Here is a 20,345-nt window from a genome sequence, read left to right as displayed (position 1 = left end):
AGGCAGGCTCAAAGGCACTTAGGCTGCTGTTTCTCTGATTTACTTATTAGAGAGAGTTAAGTGACATGGACTAAGACATATTAAGACATATTTATTTATTGCTTTGTAGCTGGCTATATATATATATATATATTTAAACCTTGATATTTAATAAATGAGCAATTTTTGCTGCCATCAAAATAAAATGTTAAACTTCTCTTAGATGAACCAGAACTCCTACTCCAATGTAAATTTGTTGCACTGTATCCAGAATGACCAGTTGGAACAGTTTCCTAGGAATTTACTGCTATTTGTTTTTGTGCATTAAGTTCCAGTCTTGCATTGCTTTCTTCTATGAAGTGAGAAGCTGGCAGGTTCAGCAGGCAATCCCTGTTTTCCATTCCTTTTCAGGTTTCTGACCATGAAAATTTTGATATTGATAATCCATGCATTAATTATATTTTCATGCATTATATTGTCAACATATCAAGTGTACTCAAAATGTGAGTAAAAATGTAAGTGATTTCACTCCAAAAGCCAGAAATCAAACGACATTATCTCTAGCATGGGAGTACTTACTGTTCTCATTGTAATCAGTGCCTTTAGTAGCCAAAAAATAAGAGGTCTTGATGTCTCAAAGAATGAGAGTAAACTATTTTCACATTGAAATTTAGACAACAATTCTGGTTTTGCTGCAACACAGGGGGCTGAGTTCAGGGCTGCCTTTGTTTTGCACAGCACATAATCCCCAGTTGTGCAGAAGGGAAGAGAGCCATCTGCTCAGCCTGCCCCAGAGCTGTTCCTGAGCTGCCCTGGAGCCTCAGTGCCACCACAGCCCTTGGGCCAAGCCCCACCTGGGCGGGCCTCTCTGGGGCTTTGTCCCCTGGGACCTTCACAGATCCCCCAGGGTGGTGCTGACTGCCCAGGGTCTGTGTAACACCAGCTGTGAGACAGCAGCCTAGACACTCTCTGGCAGATATTTATCTAGCCCATTCATTAAAAAGTTCTGATATAGAGTCTTAATTATCCTTCAGTTGGGAAAGTTCACACAAATCTTCCCTGATGTGCATGGAATCTGTTATTTCCAGAGCTGCCCTTCTAGAGGTGACAGGGAGCAACTGATCTCATCACCATCCTTGATTGCCATTCTCTTTTGTGGAGGTAAGACTGTGATCATGTCTTCCCTCAGGCTTCCCTTCCTGTGACCCTTTCTCAGAGGGCACATCTTTCTAAATGTCTATTTTTGCTGTCCCTTTCCAGCATTTTCCTAATTGCCTCTCTCTTGCTCACAGCAGCACTCAAAACTGGATACAGCCAGTACTGAACAGTGGTTTGATTGCTCTCCTGTGTCTTACAAGTCATTTTACTGTCAACACACAACAGCAAAATATTTGCCTTTCCCTGTAACTTTTCAGAGGGGAAGTGCCCAATTCGGCCATCAAAATTTGAGCACTCTCTAAACAGCACTGGGTGTTTTTGTGAGCTTCCTCTAACAGAGAGGAAAAGGTGTAGAGATTTGCACAAGGAAAAGACTCCCTAGGTGCTTTAGGTTTATCAAAGTAACAGGGAGAACAAAAAACTGGAGAGAGAGAGGGAGATAGACACACAGACAGACAAACTTTGTGTGGGGACCCCTTTGAAAGGTTTATGTATATACTAAAGCATTAGGTTTATATCCTCTGCTTGTATTAAATTAACTTTCCAGCCTCAGCTTCTCCAGTCCATTATCATGGATACAGGGTTACATACACCAGTGTTTCAGGATCTGTGTGAGGTCTCTGCTGCTGGTTAAGCATGAATGATAAAACACCTTTTTACACAACCTCCTTTCTTGCCCCTCAGTCTCTTTCCTAATAGGTCATTAGTCACAAACAACCTACTTACAGAGACTGATCTCTGTCCTTGCTGCAGAATTCCCTTTTGGTCCTGTGACTGTGAATATGTCATCCAGTGCCTTGTCCTGTATTGCCAAAATCACTGTCATTTGAGGGGTAAATTTTTGAAGAAGCTGATATCTTGCACTGTAATTTCTGAGTGACGAAATGGGATGTGGAGAAATATTTAATCCCCAGAGGTTCTCAGTGATGACAGTTCCCAAGTTACAGAGCACACAGACAGAGAGGGTCTGTAACCTGGTATCCTTCTCTGCTCTTGGAATGCTTTGTAAGAATTTGAACTGAGTGGCTCAAGTACAGTTGTGGCTGGGATGTTCTTAATGTCACTTTTAGACATTTATCTTGCAGTAGTTACTGCCTTTTTCTTAAGTTGCAGGGCTACTAGTTTTCACTCTTAAGATTTAGTTTCATTCCAGAGAAGGAGATGTTATCCATAATAAAATATATACATGAAAAGGAAAAAAAAACCCAACCCAGCACAACTGTGTCTAGAAGCTGTTGCTTTTAACTTACTGGAGATGATGGCAGACATCTGAAGGATGTTTCATTTTTGCTGTGCTCCAGATGCCATGTGTGACAGCCAGGAGGGAGGCAGGGCTGCAGGGCTGCTGAGTGCAGCTCTGACAGGCTCAGCTCCACGGAGGGCTAATGAGGAGCTGCAGAATGGGCTGTGAACTCATCAAACCACACTAACAAGACTTTGCTGGAAAGCTCCTTACATCAGCTGGATGTGCATGAGGGATGAGCAGTGTGAGCAAAACCACAAATCTCTTTATAAGCAGAGCTTTATTCCTAACACAGTAATTAAGCAGTAATTAGAAGTTTTGTGAGTAATGGGAATAGTTGTGTGAAATTAAGAGTTCTTGTCCATGGGGAAAAATTGCATAGTGCCAGCATCTCAGAGGGGTAGAAAAAGGCTGCAAGTAAAGCTCAGATATTTTGCTCACATTAACAGCAATCCCAAATGAATTTCCATTCTTAATTTATGAACATTTGAACAATTTATGAAGCATTGATTTTTAAGTAAATAATACATTTTTTCAGCTCTGCTGGAAGGTTACTAAAATGGAGAAAAACAGAATTACAGAATGGTTTGGGTTAGAGGACCTTAAAGATCATCTAGTTTGAACACCCCTGCTGTGGGCAGGAACAACTTCCACTAGACCAGGCCTTGAACCCTTTCAGAGATGGGGCATCCACAGTACATATCGGCAATAATTTTGACCCTAAATGTTCTTTGTCTATATTTTTCCCAAAATGAAGACAATTCTGCAGTATTGATAGAATACTTGATTGAATTTTAGAATTGATTGAATTTTTACAATCCATTGTAAAACTCGTTTAAAAAGTCAGTACTTAAATGTGAAAAGATTTTGAATTTGACTTCAGATAGAATCACTTCCAAAACTGATGTGTAAATGTACCTGTATTTATCAGAATTTCTCTTCCTCTATTTCATAAGCAACTCCCTGCCCACAGTTTCATGCTTGTGATTCCTGTTAGACAATAGTACAGCAGCAATGAGTTATCAGTGTTGTTCTGGACTTGGGACATGCTTCCTGTCCCTGTATGATTCTTGGTCCCTCCTCACACAGAGGTGGGCATCTCTGGATGCCCCCAGATTAATTTTCTCTGAGTGGTTCATTTGGTATGATTTGTAGACATAAATGATGTTCGCAAAATGCCATATAAACCCAACTTCTATTGAATGCTTGCATCCGGAGTTCATGGCTCCTAAACACTATTTATTTTCCAAATTGTTTAGAGTAAGTAGTTATAAAGAACATTCTGCCTTTAAGCAGGATTTAAGATTACAATCCTCTGGGGGAAGAAAAATCCAGTAAACTGATTTTAAAAACATAATGGCAGATACAACTTCTATAAATAATATCATCAATCACCTCTGTTCCATTTTATCCTCAGCTTTTCTGTCTTGGTCTTTCTCAGCTTTAATTTTTAAGTAGGGAAGTAATTGCAGTCAGTTCTTCTTCTACCTTTGTCTCATCTGTTCACAGTTATGATTTTATTAACAGAAACTGTTAGCAGTTTCAAGGGGGATACAAGCTTTCTAAAGAGAAAACACCTCTCAAGATCATTAAATACACAGCACTGACAGGTAGAGGTATGGTCCTGAGCCTGATTCTGGTTCCTGATGCAACTGCTCCATCCTGGAGTATCAATTTGTGTCACAGTGTGACAACAGCCACAGTTCTACCTGAGAAAGTTCTCCAAGACTGAAAAGCCCCTTGTTTGAGACTGGCCATATGGCCAGAGCCCAGAGAACACCCATGGCACATCCGAGCTGTCATCCCAGTTAAGTGGGCTAAGGAAAAGGCATAAAATGACACACAATTACTTTCCTTGCCTTTGGCATCCTGCACTGAGCAAAGCTCACCCGAGGTGAAAGCCAAAACTGGTATTTATCTTCTTTCTTTAAACTGATTCCTGGGGGCTTGTTTCTAAAACATTCTAACAATGTTTTCTTTGTGTATGATGTTTTTATTGTGATCTTCTTAATTTATAAAACTTAATTTTTAGTTCCCCTTCCCAAAGCTTTTATATTTTGTTCTGATTTGCCTGCCTTGTGGAAAAAAGGAATTTTCTTAACCAACACAACTACTATTACGTTCCTTTACTTAGATAGCAGACTCTTTCTTAAAGACTTTCTGGCTGTTCATCCTACAGGATGAACTTTGAAAATTACTTTGTGAAAGTTAAAGGTCTAGTTTTTTGTTGTTTGGTTTTTTGGGTTTTTTTTGTTTGTTTGTTTGTTTTTTTTTAGAATATGTCCTGTTGTGAGTTGATTTTAAAAAAGGACTTTGGTTTCCCTGATTCACATCAGTACATCCCCTAAAAGAAAATTACTAGCATAAAATGATGTTTCTATGACATTCTGTATTTTTCTTATATTTTCAAGTGTGGGATTTTTTTTCAGTGCTGGTTAATTCAACTGCATCTGTTTGCTTTTTAGTCTTTAATTTATGTTGGGCTGTAAACTGTCCAAGTAACAATTTGAGTGATGCAGCAACAGAAGGTGACCCAGATTACACAACACTGAACGCTAATGCCAAGTCTTCTTGTTTAATGGCAGCTGCTCAAAGCTTTGTGTTATTGCTATTCACATGCAACAGACACAAATCAAACAGCCTCCTCAGGCTCACATCCTGCAGATCTTCATTTTAAACATGTTCAAGAGCTGCTGCTTTTCACACACACACAGCAGCCTCACCAGCTGAGGCCATTTAGCCTCCCTGGCTTGCATTTACTCGCAGCCATCTGACACAATTATCAAGGAAACCCATTGTGACTTCCTCTATTTTGCACACTTTGTGGAAGTTTGCCAAGAACATTTTTTCTCTATAAAAGTAGTTGGACTGTCATGCTCCCTCATAATGGACATATTTTACAACACCAAATACAACACAGTTAATAACTGCTTTCTCTAGAGGTTGTAGTTTAGAAAGTATATATAATAAAGCAATATTACTGAAAAACATAGCATGAACAGTTTAGGCAAAGGATAAATAAGTTTAGATTTAAATCAGAAAGGTTTAGATTTACTGAATGAGTGGCATCAAAAGGCAAACTTTAAAGTATAGGTACAGTTTTAGCAAAATAATTTATTACTGTACTTTGAATATGTGAAGCAACAAAATGCTTTCATTCCTTATTAAAAATAAAAAAAGTCAAAGCATGGAGATCACAAAAGCTATCAAGCAACGAGTTCATACAACTTAGTTTCATGGACCAAATTTTTTTGGCATCTCCATCAAATTTTTAAAGCCTTCTGACAACACAAGCTTTCTGCTAGAAGTGCATGTCTAACCATCTCCCCAGAGGACATGTCAGAACAATAAGAAAAAGTGCAAATCTTACTTTTTAAATGGATGAGCAGCAAAAAACCGAGGTAGAAGATGAGTAGAGAGTTAATTCTTGAATGAGCCATATTCATCTTGATAGGACATCCTCTGCCGAGTTGCCTGTTGTCCAAAGGGCTGGTGCTGATGCTCACTGCTTTCTCCTCGTGTCTGAAGCTAAGGGCACACCCGGGGCACCCGGCCCCCAACGAGCCATCCCTGCCCGTGCCCCTCCTCAGCCTGCAAACCTGCACACTCGGATTCAAAAGGCAGTTTTGTGTTGTGCTTGTCAAGGTCTTACTTCGGCAGGTCCGAGTGGTTTTTCAAACCCGGTGCAGATTTGTGTGGGAGCTGGACTGGAGTCTGTCCCCGGCCGTGCTGGGGATGAATGGTGCGCTCTGCTCCGCTGTGCTGGGCTGGGCTGTGCCTGCCCCGCTCCGCTCTCAGGGCTCTGCCTGCCCCGCTCTGCTCGGCTGGGCTGTGCCTGCCCCGCAGCGCAGCCACGGCACCGCCGTCCGGAGAGCCCGAACCCCTGCGCTCCTCGTCTGCACCGAACCCCTGCGCTCCTCATCTGCACCAAACCCTTGCGCTCCTCATCTGCACCAAACCCCCGCCACACGGCTCTCCTCATCCACGGTGGAAACACTTGACGTTTTCTTGCACAGTCAGCTCACAAACACGTTCTGCTTTCTGCATTTTTTCTGTTATGTTACACCGTTAGCACGTGAAGTGAAAAGGTGAAACATCCACATTCTCAGTCTTTTCATTTAGTGAGATGTTAGTCTGCTCTCTTCCTCAGTATTTTTTTTTTTTGTTTGTTTTGTTGGTATTGTTTACACTGGAGTGGCTAAAAAGCACACTCCTAGGAGCTGGCACAGGACCTCTGAGCTTCATCAGCTTGCAAACAATCTTGAACTGCTCATGGAGGAACCAGTCACTTACAGAACCAGGAGGTGTCACCGCAGGATCGATAAGAGAAGGGGATGGCAGCAGGGCATGGGCTCCATTTGGTTTAGCCAGGGCTGGTATTAAACAGCTGATAATAAGTGCCTTCCCAAGCTGCCCCTCATGGCACAGGCAGTGTCTGTTTGTGCCCAGCACTCCCTGTGCAGTGCCTCATCCATGGATCATGGCTTTGTTCTCAGATGAAATCCTGGTCCTGCTCTAGCAGAAGGGAAAGTGAGGGCACACAGCAGCAGCCCCAGGGGCTGTACTCATACCATGATCCAGTACAAACTCTGGCACCTCACACACACAGTCTGGGTGTCCACAGCAATGGGTGCCACAGCACCAGCCTGGCTCTGAGGCCAAGACAGAGATGAGCTGCCTGTTTGGCAGTGAATCTCCTCTTTCCACCACCTTCTCCCCTAGCAATCCTCCTTTGGCTCTTGGCACTTGCCCTCCTTGCCTCACTGAAAATACAGGCATTCCCAAGCCTGAAAAATCTGCTTGCTCATTGCTACATTATGTTACTGTCAAGCAGGTAGCACTCAATACATTTGGTATTGTGCTTGTCCTCCCCACTTCAGCGGAATGGTAATCCCCAGTTCAGGAAGCCTTTGATACTGAGTTTAAATTTACAGGTACACTTAACAAAGTACAAGCTGAAAGTCAAGTATATGCTGAAGGCCTTAGATGCGTATGGAGCAGACTGGTGATGCCAACATGAATTCACTAAAGCTGTTTTTAATAGGTAGGTACTTTCACATCACTCATTAAGCTCAGTAAACTGATTAATTTAAAATTTTCTCCTGCAGCAAAGCTCCTCCTTCTTTCCCATCTCGTTAATTTGTGTGTAGCTGCACTCACCCACTGCTGACCCTGTGGCAAACCTTTCCAGAACCTCTCTCCTTTCTCCTGGCACCAGCAGCCCAAGCAGCTCCATCATCTGCTCCCCAGGAAGCCTCCACCCTCCCCTGAACCCCCCTGCTCCACTCTCCAGCTCTGACCTCTCTGATGACAGCCCAGGCTGGATTTCCTGGCCAAATGTCATGGGCTATGAGCATTATGATGAATGGGGGTCCTAGTGCAAAGTACTTAGATAACTATCAAGTTAAACATAATTAAATGGCTAATTGTAGTTCTCAGCTCTTTCACTTTTTGTAATCCCCTTTCTTTTATATTTACATTTGTAGTTGTTTGGATGTTTTCTTCTCCTTGCCATCTGTCTACTTTGTTTCTGTTTGAAATTATGCAGTAAGATATATAATCATTACAACGTGAGCATGAAAATACCACTGTCATCAGGGAATTCTTTTGTCAGGTTAAATTATGCAGTTTAGCTCAGTGCTGATTGCCTGCTTTAAGTGCATTATTATTTAAATTTGTCACCATATAACTTACTTAGAACAACAGTATTTTCTGGATTCATCTTCTTGTCAATTTGAAAAAGAAATTTTGTGAGTATTCTGAAAGACCCCAAATTTAAGCAAATACAAAGTTTTCAATTCTGAGGTATATATGTTAAGTATTTCAGGAAAAAAGTGACATCTATTAAATCTGGATATTTTTCTGAAAAATACACAAGTACCTGGAAAATCTGTACTCCAAGGAAACTTAGGAGCTCTCAGACATGGGGATATGCCACCAATCTGAGAACTTAAATGTATTGTGTTAACACATGTTGACATTGGAATTAAATACTGTGTAGCTCTGTGGTAATTACAAAACATACAGCAAGTATATGAGCCCCTCCTAGGTCTTTCTAAAGTTATTAAAATGTAGTCACTTTTAGGACCAAAAGAGCTTTTTTAAACCTGTTTAAAACTTAGCTCTGCATTTCCCAATGCCTTTTTTCAAATGTTTCTTCTTCGTAAGGTATTCATATCCCAGAATTTAATGGGGAATAGACTAAATTAACTTATCACTGCCCTAATTCCTTGAAGTTGCCTACAGGAGGAGGCTTGAATTTCTGCATGCATATCATTTGTACACAGTGAAACATAACATCTAAATGTCATTTCCATGCTTTCTCAGTACAGCTTAGGCTTTGATGAGATTCTGCAGTCACAAAAGTCAGAGGCTATGCCATTTTCTCAGGGAAAAGGGGCTTGTGTTGTCATTTGCTTTCACTTAACTGCTGCCTTTTCTGTTCTGATTGCTTCCATGCAAAAATGACAGAGTGATGTGGCATCAGGCTACACTAGTCAGTGTCATCTCTTCCAAGACATTTTATGCAACTCTGTCCAACTAATTTCATTATCTAACATCTTTTGCTTGCAGTGCTTTCAATTTTCAGATGACAGCAGTACTAATTAATTGTGTATCTTCTGCTTCTCACTGCTAGGCATGTTTTCTGATTGTTCAGTGTTGCTCCAATTTAAAGTGCAATTTTTATTGATGCCATCCTGTGCCTTCTTGATCAAATATATTTACGGGTGATTTTCCTAAGTAATTGGCACTTCTTTTCCAATGTTTTGGTACTTTTAAAGTAAACTACAAAATGAACAGAAACTAGAATAGTTAAGTAATTCATGTAAAGTGTAAAATTATCTTGCAAGTGGAAGATGTGATTTTACAAAATGCCTGATGCTGACTAACCTGAAGCTTTTATTAAAAATCCCTTTGTTCACTGGCAAGTAAGGCACTGGTAACAGTCAGGAACAGGTGGGTGATTTCATGGGGTGGTGGAAGAGTGACTGAGCTGAAGATAACATTTGCCCTGGTGAGATTTTGGATATGCAGAACTCAGCTGGACAGTGCCCTCTGTGACCTGCTGAAACGAGATGTGCTTTGAGCAGGTGGTCCCTTCCCACCATATATTCCTGTGATTCTGTTAAAACAGAGATTTCCTATAGCATTAGATTGCCTGCACAAGCTCCAGCCTGTATTATCTCAGTCCCCAGTTCTGCATAGCTAATGCAGAAAGACTCTATTTTTAAAATAGTCCCTGATTTTCCCTAGGATCTTTCATTTTCTTACTCATATTCAGTGTTGCTTTTTGTGTACATCTTCTCTTCAGTTCTTGCTGAATTTCATCAGGGATGAAACTGGGATTCTAAATTTCACTGGTGTTCCCAGTTCACCAATGGGAGAGCTTACTTTATAAAAAACTATGGAGCATTCAAGCACGAGGTCACTCTGGTCTGACATCCTGGTTTGGGCATTAAAATACATTCTGAAGTATTTATTGAAAACTGAGGATGATGGAGTTTCCCAGAACAGTGGACCTGACCTCCTGTTTATGTTACTTTATGTACCTCCTCATTGACCAACTGATAGATAATTTTTTTCTTCAGCTTGTTGCATTTTGGGTAATTATGAGAGGACAAACCAAGACAATGGATAAACCGGTGTGAAAAAGGGATGGCTGAAATGTCTTGTAGATAGAGTTGTATTGTAAGAGGAGGTTGTTTACCTCATTAAAAAAACCACTATAGATCTATTTGCATTTTAATTAGCCTCTTTGCAACAAGAACAACTCTGATTGCATTGATTTCCTGCAGTGCTTGTGAAGATAACCACCCACAAAAGAATTGGACGAGAGGGAACTGGAATTTTCTTTGGTCCGTACTTTTCCAGAGGCAACAAATATTTGATGACTGTATTTAACTTCTTAGTCTATAAATGATACTTCTTTTGACCTTTCTTTTCCTTAATATTAGGGTGTACAAATATTTGGGGTTCTGAACTCTTGCTGTGCTCCTTTTATGTCTGTCCCAGCCAGAGTAAAGCACCAGAGCATGACCTGTCAGTTCTGCCTATTTTCAGATTACTCATGTTTTTTATGAAACTGAAGGGCTTTATCTGAAAATTATCTTGCAAGACCTGCCAAGCATATTGCTTTCTTAAATGTAAAACAGTTTTTGAAATTATGACTTCTTTTTTGATTCCCATGGTAGGCACTTTCTTACTGAGTTATGAGGGATTTCTATGTGCCAACCTAAAATACAAATTTAACCAAAGATTACAGCAGTGTCAAGCTGATTTGCTCAGACAGATCTAATTGTGGATGTGATAGAAATAGTGGGAGCAAGGAAAGCTGTTTTGGTTTTCATATGAAGTCTCTCCTGAGTATTTTACCAATAGGCAGGCAAAACAAAGTGGCTGTGCAAGGCAGGACAGGGTTCCCCTGCAGTCAATAAAGTGTGTGATTCACTTATTCTTATCTTTGATGAATTTTTGTGAAATAATGTTTTTATCTTATTGTGTATGGCTGGGAAGCTAGGATCAGGAAGCAGGGAAGCAAGAGGCATCACCAGGGAAGCAATTTCAATTAGATGAATGCTAGGTCAGGCCTTGTCAATGCAGATGAAAATTGGCAATTAGTATTCTGTACCTTGCTGCTAATGAACCATCTAATCAGGAAGTTTCTGTCTGTACCAATAAGCTTCCTGTGAGTGCCAAGGTTATAGAGTGCTTGAGAAAATGAGGCAAATTGTGTTTTTACAAAAGCACTGATATATTAAGTTCCAAATGGGTTGTACATTTATTTTTCCCTCTGTGCTTTTCACTTAAGCAGACTAGACTTGTTAACAGTCTTACAAATCCTCTTCTAATTCTCCTTTTTAATTTCCTTCAGAGTGAGTTAACTCATACTACAAACCAGAAAGACCTAAACATGAAAGCATTGGAATTAAATTAAAAATCCCATCTGTTTCAGGGGATATAGTTGTATAGTTCAGCCACAGTTTCAAAGCTATTTGGAAAAGATTTACATAGGTTTGTAGCATGATTTCATCTGATCAATACAAAGTGGTTTTAGAAGGAATTTAGACCCAACAATTCCAGCAGGCAACAGTGTAGAGGAGGAGAAAGAGCAAGACTCAGAAAGGCAGAATTAGTACCCAAGTATGCTTGATTTTAACACACACTTTGCATGTAAACATTTTACTTCTGGTAAACACTGCAGTTGTCCTGGGGACAGGGCAGGATGATGACTACAGTCAAGTGGAGAGGCTGGGAAGGAGCAGATCTTTGGAGGAATTTTGGTCTTTGCAAATAGAGAAAAGTGACAAAGGAGTTAGTTTCACAGGCCAAGCACTGGGCTGAGAGACTCAAAACTAATTCTTACTCTGGTTTTCTTCACTGTACTAGCAGTGATAAATTATTTTGAGGTAGTTAAACATGCAATGCAAAAACATCCTAACAGTCAAAAAGTAACTTTTGTAACAGGCAAATACAGAAGATTCTTAATTTTTTATGATCTCTAATATCCTTTTTTTCCCCCTCTACTGTATTCAGTCATTGTGTATTGAGTGTGACAAGGTTTTGAAAAGCATCTGACGATCTGGATCTCCTGGATTTGCAGGTTTTCAGCTAAAGGATGTGACTTCCAGAAAGCACAAAGCAAAATTTCCCTGTAGGCATCTCTGAAGTGTCTTGGCGTGGATCGTGGCAAGCACTAAATTCCTCTTGGAAATGTTGGCCTCTGTGTTGAAGTATTAGATAATATTATGGGAACAATAAGCAGCAGTAGGTGCCCCAAAGGGATTTCAAGTTTCTGTTAAGATTGGGTAAGACAGCATTCATCTTAATGCCAATGCCTTTCTCAAAGGCTGCAGTTTTGTACTGAACTAAATCCTGAAAGTTTGTCAGTTTGAATTACATTGTTCACAAGGTAAAATGAAATAACTCTGGCTTCCAAACTTGTGCTGATTTTGATTATTTCACACCTACTTCAGCCACTGGTGGTGGTGCTGCCCTCAGTGATGGTGATGTATGTGATGTCACCATGTGCCAATGCCAGTGAAAGGAAAAGACCCCTGGATGGAGGGGGCACAGTTTGACCTTTAAGCATCGTGTTGGATGTGAGAGGGGGAAGGAGGAGACATTCCTACTGTAGTTGACTTTCATTCTTCCAGAGAGCCCCTCAAATCACCAGGTGGTTTGTTGCTGAACTGCATCTTAATTTTTGTCTGTGGGCAAGCTGAGATCTTTGCATATGTTGAACTTCATGCAGTGCTTTCCATTTTCCTTATATCAAATATTTTTCGTGGTTTTTCTCCTTTTTTTTTTTTAATGGCATTTTAATAATAAGTTCTTCCAATACACCAAAAGCCTGGCTGAATATGCTTGTTGTGCATGGGCAGGTGCTGAGACCTCTGGTCTTAGCACCCAGATTTGACTTTAGCACCAACATTCACCAAATGCAGTTTTATGGGACTGAGACTTCTAAATCTGAGAGTTTCTGAGCTTCTGGGGTACAAGAACTTCTAAGCCAGTGCTTCCAATGTAATTACCATTATCAGGGAAACTGATAATTTTGCTGTCAAACTTCATCCTCAGTAGCTTGACTATAAGCAAGTTGTTTAAAAAAGATGTGTTCACAGTAGCAAACAAGAAATCCCCCCCAGTAGCATGGCCCATATGTGCTGCAGGAGCTCCCCATGCTGGCAGGGTAAGATTTCCTATTAGCTTCAACTACACTCAGAATTGAGGATGTTGGCACTGGTGTGACAGGGTGATGAGAATCTCCACACCCCTACAGCACTTCTGGAAGACTTCTAGTTCCCAGCTAAACCTATGGGCACTCACATGCCTGAAGAATGGCAAATGATGAGCTCTTTCAGAAATGTAGCCCTGCAAGTTGCTAAATAGACTGTGGTCTAAAGACACAGCTCATACAGCTCACTTGTCCAAAATAAGATTAATTGAGTGAATGGAACAGTCTCTGGCAGCATCTGACTACTGAAGAATGGATAAACGTGAGCCATGTTAACCTTGAGCCCCTTGACTCCTGCAGCAGCAAAGTCAGACTTCAATATTAATTTGGTGAAGCAGATGAATGTAACATGTCCTTCTCTAATAGTCTTAAAATAAGCTGGGAAACCAATAGCCCACAAGAATGATACCAAATTCCATTCTGACATGGCAATCATGAGTGTTCCAGAAATGGAATGAACTCTCTGAAGGCTGCGCATACAGGATGTTCTGTATTTGCTCTTCCCTCCATTAGAAGCTGTGGAAATAATTAATCTAACAGACAGCTTGGTTTGTGCTCACTTAGTGTGACTCTCTAACAGTTTGGCATTTCTTTGGGACCATATTCCTCTTTGTGCCGCAAGCCACAGTGATTCTGAAAATAGGTGTCATATTTGTAATTCAAGACAATAAAGAAAAATTTTCTGTCTGGCCAAATTGATGCAATTTGACACATTCTCTAGCAATAATAGGTGAATTTATCCACTCATATTTATCATGAGCAAAATTAAGTACAATTGTTTTGTACTGTATGCCATGTGAGAGCCCTTTTCACAAACCTGAGGAGAAATTCAAAGGTAGATGCTGGTCTCTCTAAACCACCAGGTCTTTGAAGTGAAGCTGGCCAGAAATTTTTGAAGCCTTTCAGAAGGAAGTGGGTGAGGTTTCTGTACTTTATTTTTCTGTGATTGTGTGTGTGTGTGCGTAGTTGTAAGGTTTTTAAAGCATATTTTATTTTAAAACTGCTGGAAAAGAACTTTTGGCAATTTTAAAAGGTATTACCTTCTTGCCTTTTTTTTTTTTCTTTGAACAAGTAAAATAAAGTTGTTTGAAACATAAATTAAGATTCCTCCAATCACACCTTTCAACTAATCCAAGCCACTTCTGATATCACGTATTTTCAAGGTAATAAACAAATATTAAAGATTTCAATCTGTGGTTTAGTTCAGAAAAATAAAAATATTTTCAAAGGAGAAGAAAGCAATCTCACTCCCAGATTTACTTTGAAGTTTCTTCTCCATTTCTTGATTCAAGTAACATGCACTAGTGAAAACAGAATTTAAAAACCACTCAGAAGAAAAGCAATATCAGACCTTTAGCATGCAAAGGCACCCAAGTTCCTGTCAGCCTTTTTGCCACAGAACGCAACAGCACTAAAAACATCCATGGTTGTTGTGGCTGAGGCTGGCAAAGGGATGGGTGGCATAAAATTCAGCCACAGAAAAGAATGAGCAGCCATAACTGCTCCAGAAGGAAAGCAAGTAGCCTTTTGAAGGCTACAGTGCTCTATGAAGTTTGCCTAATAAAAGGAAATTAATTTACAACCTGGGTCTCCCCCTCCACTGTTTTTGTTGGAAATGAATGCTTCTTTCCAAATAACATTACTTTTGGGATAGCAACAAACTACACCAAAGAGTCATGTACAATCAATTATGTGCCAAATTCACTGAAAGGGGTTTGGCTCCAGTGCCACCCCAGGCAGCAAGTGGGTTTGGCTCATTTTTTCATTTGGGAAGGTCACTGTTACAAGGGGATTGTTATGGGATTATTTCATAGGGTTATGCTTACTTTGGAATGACTACAAGTTCTTTTCTTGCCACTGCATTTATTTATACAGACACTTTACTAGCTCAGTTGTCATTTAATTGTTAGCTTTTTTACATTGGTTAGTATCATTCCTTAAAAATAACTTTCCTGTAACCATTTCTTGTACAAGCTTGTTGTACAAGCTGGCTGTTGATGTGCATTTGATTGCTAACAATGCATAATTCATTCTGTATTTCCTTATTTTTTTTGGTTAAAACATTTTTCTCTGTGTTGTGTGCTTGCTTTTTTGACTGGAAGCACTTTTATCTTGCTCCAGGTTTTTAATAGTGGTCTCAAAGCCTAATTAATGTACTTGTAGTCTGCCTCTTGATATCAGAATCTAATTATACTTTCTTAGAAAAATATTGTAATTACTATTCAAATGTAATTAAGAGAACAGATAATGAATGTCACCTAAAATTAAATAGGGTCCTGAAATTCTCACACTATAGTGCTGCTCCAGAAACAGATATAATGCTTTCATTATGTAGTGTTTGTTTCTAACAGTGGGCAGAGTGACACAGGACTTTATAACTGCAGCCTTTTATCCCGACTGTGAGTAAATGGGCAATACACCATGGAATATGTAAATTCAGACAAATTAAGAATGGCAGTTGGGAAGCTCATTTAACACTGAAAAATCCTTGAGTTTCTGCAATTGTGTCTCTTGGGGAAAATGTGTTGTAGATTATACACACTTCTGACTTCATAATTCAAAACAAGTAGCTTCTACAAATTACATGGCTAGTGATTCAGGAGGGTGCAGAACAGCATTTTAATCTCTGCTACACCTTGAAGTACCCTGCCTCTCTAGCAGAGAGCTGGAGTTTGGTTCCCTGACAACTGTAACCATGTCAAGGTTCATCACAAAGGGAAGGAGAAGAGCTCTGGGAAGCCTTGATAAACACTGAGCTGATAGGCCTAAGTGCTTCTAGCTGTCCTTATAATTACACACCAGATATTTTCTGAAGGCACAATGGCTTAATAGCTGCTGGTAATTTGTCAGCTTCATGTGTTAACCTTCCAAGGAATTACCACCATCAGCTTTCCAATTTTTTATCCCATTCAGAAGCTTCAATGCATTATACTCTATTTCTGAAAAGTCTTCAATAGCAAATGTATTTTTTTTCCTCTCCAATAAAACCTACTGAGCACGTTGTACACCCAGGTTCTGACATGCAGTATAGTTGTATTTTACCCTGTGTACCAAATTCTGCTTTCTACTGGGCAGATTTAACCTTGGTAATTTAAATGAGCTAGTTCAGTACCACTTCCTTGTGTCACTGCAAGCAGTGTGTTCCTGAAGACCTTGGAGGGCCACAACCAGGTGCTAATGTGAACTAGAGGGGACTTTGACACCTTAGTGCCTCACTTCTTCTGCTCCAAACAATCCAGTAATTCAGCCTGATACTATGTCAAACATATCTTAAGTTCCAAAGAAGTATAAGCTAAAGACTTTCTATATCTTTGCAAGAATACTAGATAAAAACCTGAGATCTCAAGTATAAATCAGTACAAAGCTGCCACCTGAGGCCTTCCATGGCAGAACTCCTAACTTCATGTTCTCTATAAACTTGGATAGATAGAAGGATCTATTAAGTATATGAAAAGATTAGCATTTTTAATGTAAAACACAGACAATTTTCTCAGGGATTAAAAATATATGAATGCTTATGGAAAGGACGGAAAGAGAGACAGACAGACCAGCATGGCTCTTAGGTGTATTCTGTGGCCAAACAAACAGCACCAGGTCTGAGTGTAATAAAGCCCCAATTACCTAATCTAGGGGAGGATAGCTGGCATCTCCTTCTACCCAATGATTTAATTTGGTCTGTCAGCCAGGGATAATTGGTTTCTGGTTGACTGAAAAAAGTGACAGTGACATCAGCTCCCTGCTACCCTCCATGACTGAAATTCTTGTTGTCTCGTACCAGGGCCTCAGCACTCAGGGTGCCCCAGCAGCTTCACAGGTCTCTCACTGGGCAGTGCAATGGAAGTGCAGCAATGTAAGACACAGAGAAACTTCTTCATGCTGTTTACTCTGTACATTTTCACAATCTTTTGAGAACCAAGATTATTTCTGTACAGGAAAGACTGATTATGCTTGTTTAACCTGATAATTTGATAATGTTGTTGCAGTTACAATAGTCTAAGGCAATAAATAAAGCAAGATTTATTGGGAGATGCAATACCTTTTACTAACCAGCTGATATGGCTGGAAAAATAAAGATGATTTTGGGCACATGAAGTCTTTTCAAGGTCATGCTCCCAGAGCTGGGGCACTGTTTTTAGTTCCAGTGGTGACATATTCCAGCTGATCTAAAAAAGATATTTCACTTCTCCCCAGTTCTTGCCTTGTGTAAAGGAAAATACCTCTGATGCTAGTGGCATGTTATTGCAAAAGGTTTAGTGTGGTCTGTTGAAAATGTTACCCAAAACAACAAAAAATTAAAATGTTAAGTCCTTGTTTCTTCTTTACACAGCTTCAGGCAGGGGTACAGCTTCAATTTACAGCAATTTTGTAGCACTGCTTAAGACTTGCATCAGTAGAGGGCAGACAGATATTTCCTCCAGTGCTATTCTCTGTGGTTCAGCTTTCCTCTCACCCTCCCTTCCCCTGAGCTGCCAGGCACCAGTGGATCAGGTGGAGCAGGCAGGGGTGGCAGGAGCTCACACGGGCAATTTCCCTCTAGCCGGGATTTCTTCAGTTGCCATCTTTTTCAAAGTGGGAAGGCAATGCAGTGCACCTGTAGATCGGGCCTAGTACTGAGTTCAGAATTAACAGACCTAGCATTTCTGCTTTACTGGGACAGCAGGGAGTGCCTTGTTCCTGGCCCTTGCTGATTTCACCTCAGGGCTGCACTGGATTAGCATTCCATGAGGAATTCTGTTCTGTGGAGTCTGTAGCCATACAGCTCTCTGCAACTTCCACACTGTATGAATCCCCTGGATTCATAACCTGGATTCAAAACTCTGGAAAAAGATGGTAGATTGTTGCTATTCACCTCATGTCTGCCCACACAACACTCCAGAGAACAAAACCCAAGCAGAGGTGGTGTCCACCCTTCCCTGCACTAGACTTCCTGGATGGAATGAGGCAGGCTGATAAGAGTCAGAGTGGATCTGACCTCCTTCTCTCCACATTTCACTGGCTGCAGTTTAGGCAGGAGACAAAGAAGCCTGATCAACATGATTCACATGTCAAGCATCCATAATAGTACAACGAGCTCCAGCTGATTAGTGCCCCAGAGAGTGCTGAATTGAGAGACTGGGGTGGTCTTTTCATGGCCTATGTGAAAGAATTTCTTGGCAATGGTTCCAGCAATGGGCTTTATTCAGCACTGTTGGCTAGAAATCTTGTTGGAGTCTCTAGGCAGTCTTATAACCCTTTCACTTCACAGCCTAATTTAAAACATTTGTGTGTATGTGGTGATTGGCAATAAAATACAGAAAAATCTCAGACTAGAGGAAGTATAGGCTTTGTGGGTTCTTCCCTAGGCCCCACCCATCACTGACACATCTGGGATATAAAAAGGAAGAATGACAGCATAGGTCAGGTTTCAGCAGTGTCATGCACCATCAACTCATGGCAAATTAGCAATAAAATTCCTAGAGAGAGAGACATTTACCTTAGCAAAACTGTTGTGGCCAAAGTAAAGGCAGCTGTTTGAAGGAGGATGGGAATGTATGTGCTACTAGATTTATAACTGGGTGCTTACAGTCATCAGTTCTTAAGGAATATATTGGCAATAAACTGAAATAACCCAACCAGGTATTAAAACTTGCATGCTATTTTTATGTAAGTTTATTTCTGTTTAGTTGGCAGCTGACTGCTTAACTTAAGAGTTGATTGCCTATCTGCTTATTATTTAAACAGTATTTGATTCAAGTATCTGTCATTTCTAGTTCCACTGTATCTCAGAAGAGAAGATTTTGAGCTGGAGAACAAGTACTTTAAGATGAAACCACCTCCTTCAAAACCAAACCTTCTTGCACAAAGCTACTTCTTAATTCCTAACAATTCAGAACTATTTATTTGATAAATATACAGTTTTTCTGAACAAATCAAAGCAGCTGCATTTGCAAATTCTGTACAGTAGGTGAGCAAGTGCTTATTTGTTAATTGATGCTATCTTAAATGAAAGTCAGTTTTTTAATCTATGTGGGATAGTCTATTAACTGGCAAGAAAATGTAGCATGAATAAGCATTGGAACAAAAGGGATTAATATAGGTAAATTTTGTCTGTACCACTTGTACTTTGTACCAACTGCAAAAGACTTAATGGTGAAAGAACCATAATGACCTGAGATTTCAAGGACATTTTGTTTCCAGAGCATAATTACTGCAGCAATGCCAGGCATGGTAATGGATCACTTAGCACTGTACTATTTTTCTTTGAACTAAATCCTTCACGTATCATAAAATAGCAAGAGAAGAAAAGCGTTACCTAGGCTTGTGCTAAGTCAAAATGCCTGCTGAACTTGTACAGTTTGGCAATAAGCTGTAGATGCTTTGTAGACTGCCAAGAAACCACATTGTACTCAACACAGAGTAAAGAATAGCAGAAGCAAATAAAGAAAAAATCAGGTAGTTATCTGAGGAATAAACCCCAAACCCTTCCCACTAACAACACAGGAGAAACTATCCCTGTCCCAGGGAGCACATCTCTAGCTTGGTTCTGCTTGCTGGCAAGATAGTTCTCATCAAGGCTGCATTTTCCTTCATGAAAACTGATGAAGCACTTAGTTTTATACTTTCCAAATGAGGGATTTGCTATGGAAACAGTAAGACCCAAGAAGCCAATTACCCACTAATGATGTTTTTATGTGCTTGCTATTCAGATTAGAGTGAAATGTAAGGCTCAGCTTAAAATCTAAAGTGCCTTGCTCTAGAACTTTCTTTTTCCATGCAAAATCAAAACTGGGAAAGTTACCAAACAGAGAAACTTCTTTATGTACCATTTAACTATTCTGCAGAAATAAAAGGTGGGCATGCGCAAGGAACATCCTGAAGGAGCAGATGGCTGAGAGCTAAGTAGATTTTTGTCTTCAGTGCAAGAAAACCAAAGTAATGTTGATTGCTCTATTTTTATTGACACTATTGCTTCACTATAGAATAACTGAATAAAAGAACTGATGGTACTTAAGAATATGATTTGAAACAGTTTGCTATTGAATTAATTTGACTGTAATGTACTATTACAAATGAAAAAAACAAACAACAACAAACCCAAAGTCGAAGTTAAATATATGTAGACTTCAAGGAAACGGCAGGGCTGTGAGTACAGGCACTACAGCAACACTCAGGAGGTAACAAATGCTTTAAGAACATTCAGTATTTTTATTGTATTTTTATTTAAAAAGGCAAGACCTTTGAGTCACACTT

General features: G+C 40.0%; 2 protein-coding genes across 2 annotated transcripts in view; one reads left to right on the top strand and one right to left on the bottom strand.

Moving 5' to 3' along the window:
- CRB1 (crumbs cell polarity complex component 1) overlaps positions 1–5,918 on the bottom strand; it is a 73,553-nt gene extending 67,635 nt beyond the window's left edge. Inside the window, exon 1 of the mRNA XM_058030585.1 lies at positions 5,751–5,918. Coding sequence (XP_057886568.1) covers positions 5,751–5,826 — 76 coding nt within the window. The 5' untranslated portion in view covers positions 5,827–5,918. The remainder of the gene's footprint in view (positions 1–5,750) is intronic.
- ZBTB41 (zinc finger and BTB domain containing 41) overlaps positions 1–20,345 on the top strand; it is a 46,329-nt gene that overhangs the window by 8,062 nt on the left and 17,922 nt on the right. The window lies entirely within an intron of this gene.

Source organism: Melospiza georgiana, chromosome 9, assembly GCF_028018845.1.
Source record: "Melospiza georgiana isolate bMelGeo1 chromosome 9, bMelGeo1.pri, whole genome shotgun sequence".
NCBI classification, from domain to species: domain Eukaryota; kingdom Metazoa; phylum Chordata; class Aves; order Passeriformes; family Passerellidae; genus Melospiza; species Melospiza georgiana.
This window is presented reverse-complemented; position numbering and strand designations above follow the sequence as displayed.